The sequence below is a fragment of the Filicampus tigris genome, chromosome 8, assembly GCF_054856515.1.
Source record: "Filicampus tigris isolate MCC_2025a chromosome 8, RoL_Ftig_1.0, whole genome shotgun sequence".
Lineage (NCBI taxonomy): Eukaryota > Metazoa > Chordata > Actinopteri > Syngnathiformes > Syngnathidae > Filicampus > Filicampus tigris.
This window is the reverse complement of record NC_141224.1, coordinates 668,340-673,085: the sequence shown is the minus strand read 5'-3', so window position 1 is coordinate 673,085 and position 4,746 is coordinate 668,340. Positions and strand designations below refer to the sequence as shown.

General features: G+C 40.2%; 1 protein-coding gene across 1 annotated transcript; it reads right to left on the bottom strand.

Annotated features, from left to right (window-relative positions):
- Nucleotides 1-663: 663 nt before the first annotated feature.
- Nucleotides 664-4,732, bottom strand: yrdc (yrdC N(6)-threonylcarbamoyltransferase domain containing). The gene is made up of 6 exons (XM_086037062.1): nucleotides 4,441-4,732; nucleotides 3,045-3,240; nucleotides 2,511-2,625; nucleotides 2,309-2,428; nucleotides 1,810-1,940; nucleotides 664-1,118 (listed from the first exon to the last, which is right to left on the bottom strand). The coding sequence occupies exons 1-6, from the start codon at nucleotides 4,610-4,612 to the stop codon at nucleotides 1,052-1,054; spliced, it is 801 nt and encodes a 266-aa protein (XP_085893188.1). The 5' UTR covers nucleotides 4,613-4,732; the 3' UTR covers nucleotides 664-1,051.
- Between the last annotated feature and the right edge of the window lie 14 nt (nucleotides 4,733-4,746).

The following is a 4,746-nucleotide window of genomic DNA, read 5'->3' as shown; positions in this document are numbered from 1 at the left end:
ACTCATTTTGTACATTGCAGACCAAACTTGTCACTAAATCATGATTCATTTGTTTTGCGTGACGTGATGGAAATGACTCTTTTTTTTTTTAATTGAATTCATCGACAAAATGGCATCGTTTGTTGCAGCCCTGGTATATATACACACACGTCTATTTTTTAATTTTGTCTTTTTTTGGGGGGGTTGAACAATTCTTGTTTCCTTTCACATCATAGCAACAGAAATGGTAAAAAAAAAAACAACCTGAAAATATCCAAAAGTTACACATTTTCTGCTCGTTGCAAATTTGTCGCAAGAATATGTGGCAACTTTGCTAAAAGTACTTGACACCCTTGCAACTAAAAGTACTTGACACCCTTGCAACTACGGTTAGTGGATACAATACGAACAGCTAACAGTCTTACTTGTGCAATTCATAACCATCCTAATAGCTTGACACTTTGTTGGCGGCAAAGGATTTTTCAAGTCAGCAAAAGCGGGTTTCATCGCCGGACAGACAAGTTTGTCTTTTGCCCTTGTTGATTGCTTCTACGACTCCAAAAAGTGTCGACTTGCAATTGATTTTCTTTCCAGTTGCGTCATAAAAGCTTCTTCCAGAGCAAAATTTCTCACAATAAAAATGTTGCGCGCGCGCGCGTCCCGCCGGAACAAGCATTCAGACAATTTGAATATCGGCTTTTATTGTACACGAGTAACAGCTTTTGGGTAACAAGTGTAGCCTGCAGAGGAAAGCCATTCAACTCCCAAGTTACTGAAAGAGTCCCTATTATTGTATCACATTTTTTTGACTCTTATAAAAAATAATAATAAATCGTACAAGCCCTTGCAAATAACAAGATGCAGTTGTTCGGATTGGACACAAAGTGCCACGTGATCCCAAGATAAGTGACTAAAATAATAGAAAAACAGAATACACACATACATCTTTATAAAAATATGATAGGTGGTAAGACCAGAAGTTAATATGGAAAAATATTCAGCAGGACCTCTTCTGATTTTGAAAGAAGAAAAAGTAAGAAGTTTGATCGTGCGTTCCATTTTGACTTGACAATCATCCCAACTCCGCCGAGGTGAGTCCGTATTTACCTTCCAGCACGTCCACGGTGGAGGAAAAGGCACTAAAACCCAGTGAACAGTCGTTTTTCTCTCCGTGCTTTTTTTAACGACACGCAAATAATATCACATGTACAGTCGTAAGCGACATGAACACTTGTTTAGTTACTTGTAGTCTTGCTGATTTGCTATCAAGTAAACCATTGATACTGTATGCGTACGTTCATGAATAGAACCTGAAATAGCTGCATTTCCATTCTTCATTTGCGCTGAACATGTTCATTATTTTACTTCATTAAATTAGCCACTACGGATCACCAAAAATGAATTCAATTATTCTAAATTCATAGAAACCTGATAACATTATAGCTCACTTAACTGGGGGATATTCTAACAAACAAATTATCAATACATCTAAACATATTTGCCATGTCTAGAATTAAATATACAAGAATTGCTCTCAACATATTTTTCTCTGACTTAATATTCATTTCATCCATCCAATTAGCACATGAATTTCCTAATATATTTTGATTCAAGCAGATTTTCCCAAAAATATTTACAGATATGGATTTTTTTTTGTCTGTGAAAGTGTTTTTTTGTTTTTTTTTTGGATAAACTTGCCAACATAAATGCTTTTGTAGTCAGTTTAAATGTACATTGTAACAGTAATATTTAATCCAATGAAGTAAAATAGTGGCTCACACTAGACTAGTATCCATTTTTGCTGTATTAAAATGAAGAGGAGGAACTTACCAGCCGGCTCTGATGATGCGGTACTTGCCGCGTGCCGATAGGTCCACCACGGTGGACCCGAGCCGGCTCTGGTCTCCTATTGGTCCTCCGTCCACCACCGCAGCTAGCTTGGGCCAAAGATCTTGAAACTCCTCCAAGTTGAAAAAAGAAGAAACAAAGACACTTATATCGGAGCAAATGCTACAGCTAACACGCCGCGAACAGAGGCACATACATTTGCCATCGCAGCAGCATTCAAAACATTTCAACACTACAGCTAACAGCGGCTAACAAAAAGCGGCTAACAAAATGCTATCCAAGCAAATTAGCAAAAGTGGCTAAGACGCTGCTGGTTTGTTTGTGTTGAATAATTGATCGACTGTATACAACTGACCATGGATTAGCTTTATTCACTATATTTTGTACGTGTCATTACAGACCAGAGTAAATCAATCAATCCAAACAAGGCAATTCTTGCCGCCATCATCTACCCTAGTGTTCCTCCCACGTTCATACTTACATGGACGGCCACGGTGCTGTTTTGCGCGCTGACGTTGGCGCTGGTCAGCGCCAGAGGCTCGCCGCACATCTGACAAAGACGACGCATGAAGGCGCAGTCTGGAATACGGACGCCTACGAGCTGAGCGTGACAACACATATTCAAGGACAAGCTCCACTTAAACAAACAAACAAACAAACAAAAAAAAAACTGGTCGACTTACCGACGTGAACGGATTGAGCTCTTTGTTGAGTGTTTGCGACCTTTCAAGCACCAGTGTGACCGGGCCTGGCAGGAGGTCGTGGAGGAGCTCCTCTTTCACCTTCACCTTACAGTATCTGAACACGGGGGCAAGATGTTTGGTCTTGAGTTGTCAGCATGCTATTTATTGCCAATCCCAGTTGAATTTGAAACATAAAACCAAGACAATTGCACTTTGCCTACTTAATCAAAGCACGTGATGTGCAATAGTCCGCTAGCTAAATGCTAGCACACAATACCAAGTGCCATAGATGCGCCAACAAAAAACTGGCATTGATTATGCTGTGTTATAGAACCTTTTAAGAATATGGGAATACAGCATCAAAAAATAAAAAGAGAGTGAATCCAATGTCCAAAACATTTGGGCTCTGTATTTCTTTGGGAAAAAACAACAACTTTGCGACGGATGGACACTTGTGGAGTTTTGACTTGAGGCATAGGCTTGTACCACTTGGAGGTGCTTGAAAATTTTGGAGGCACCTGAAAATGTTCTTACTTGTATATGTCCTGGATTTCGCCCACACAAATGGCCAAAGGCTTCTGCTCGTTGCGCCCCTTGATGTCGTAGATCTCGCGGACAGCGGCCGAGTTCTGGGCCAGACACGCCAGGCCGTAGATGGTGTCGGTGGGCACGGCCACCACGTGGCCGTCCTGCAGGGCCTTCACCGTGCAGCTCAGGATGTCTGCAACATCTGAAGAGAACGGTATTATCAAACCTTTGTAGATCTTTTCACAATCAAGTCACACGCACTTCCGGGTTGCAAAAAAAAAAAAGAACGGCCAAGTAAACACCGATTAAAAAAACTAAACAAAAAAACACTCAGCATTTGATTAAGGAAAAGCAATTGAGGAAACAAAGACATGGAAATGACTTAAACTATGATTTTAGCATTATTTTCTTCTGCCATAGTTTGAATACAGGTGTTAGTAACTTTTCTGTTGGTCAGAGTTTTAGCACAGACTTGCTCTGCACTGCTCTGCCGAAATGACACCATGTTAATTTCTCTGACCGAGGGCAGACCTACAAAGTCATCAATATTATTTTCCAGATTTTTTCCCAATGTTTCCAACTATACTTTTACACCAACACAACCCTGTTCCTCTTATATTTTTTCAGTAAGTACTGGAGGTAAGTTTGTTGTTGACCAGGTAGCATAGCAGCTAACACAGAGAAAACGTACTCTTGGGGCAAAAACTCCAACATTAACATTTATTCGCAATGGTGTTTTTGTAATTCTAGCATATGCTAGTAAAATCAAATTCATATTTCAATACAATTTAACCATATTAAATAGTGTGCAAATAACGTGCACATGTGCTACAAGTGGAGTATCCGTCACAAGGCTGTGCCAAATATGACACCAAATACTGGAAAAATAAATGTGCACTGTTGATGGGTGGGCTGAAAAATCGAATTATTATGCTTTTTTATGACCACATTTTCGTAAGAAAAAAGAATCTCACCTTTATAAACAAATGTTGGCGCCTGACTTGTCCTCTAATAGTGGAATGATCTTTGTTTTTTTTTAACGACAACACTTCTCTGCAGTGTTTACAGTTTACAAGCCATTTATTTTCACTTTACATTTTAATTTTTCAATTTTAGGTTTCAGTTGTAGTCTTTAACAGAAATTCTTCATTAATTTTCTTAATTAAAAAAAAAAAAGGTGGTTCTACTTAAAAAGGGTTTTAATGCAGAACTAGTAACTAGTTGATATACCCGCAGACCAGTCCAACAGGTGCACACGAGATTCTGATGCAACAAGCCTACATGCTTACGTTGCCTCCTCTTGTAACGCTATACAACCAAATAAAAACAAAACAATAAATGAATAAAAATAGAAACACGTTAAGCTCGTCGACGGTTGTTTGACCCGGTGAGCTCTTCTTACCTGTACGAGCCTCCGGTGGAACAAACGGCCCATCGCCGTTGGCCGGTGCCAAATGCAGCACTTTGGTCTTCAGCCGTTTACACATTTTACTTCCGACTCGGCAAACTGCAGGAGAACGGTGAGCAGCTCGGTATTTAATTACTTGTACTGCCAACTCCCGAAAACACTTCATGAAACTGCGTCAGTAGAGGAGCGCTGGCAGGTCGAACAGGAGAAACATGTTGCCGCCGGACGACGTGAGCCAGTACGGAAGTCAATTCTTCCGGGTTACGCCCCCAATTCGTGACGACACATTTCTTAAAGGGA

Bases quoted from the DNA above. Each gene is read 5' to 3' on its own strand.
- yrdc (XM_086037062.1), bottom strand. From the start codon at position 4,612: ATGAAGTGTTTTCGGGAGTTGGCAGTACAAGTAATTAAATACCGAGCT. The intron at 3,241-4,440 runs GTAAGAAGAGCT...CGTTCTCTTCAG, and splicing joins TCCACCGGAGGCTCGTACAG to ATGTTGCAGACATCCTGAGC. The intron at 1,119-1,809 runs GTAAGTTCCTCC...ACTGGGTTTTAG, and splicing joins CGCATCATCAGAGCCGGCTG to TGCCTTTTCCTCCACCGTGG.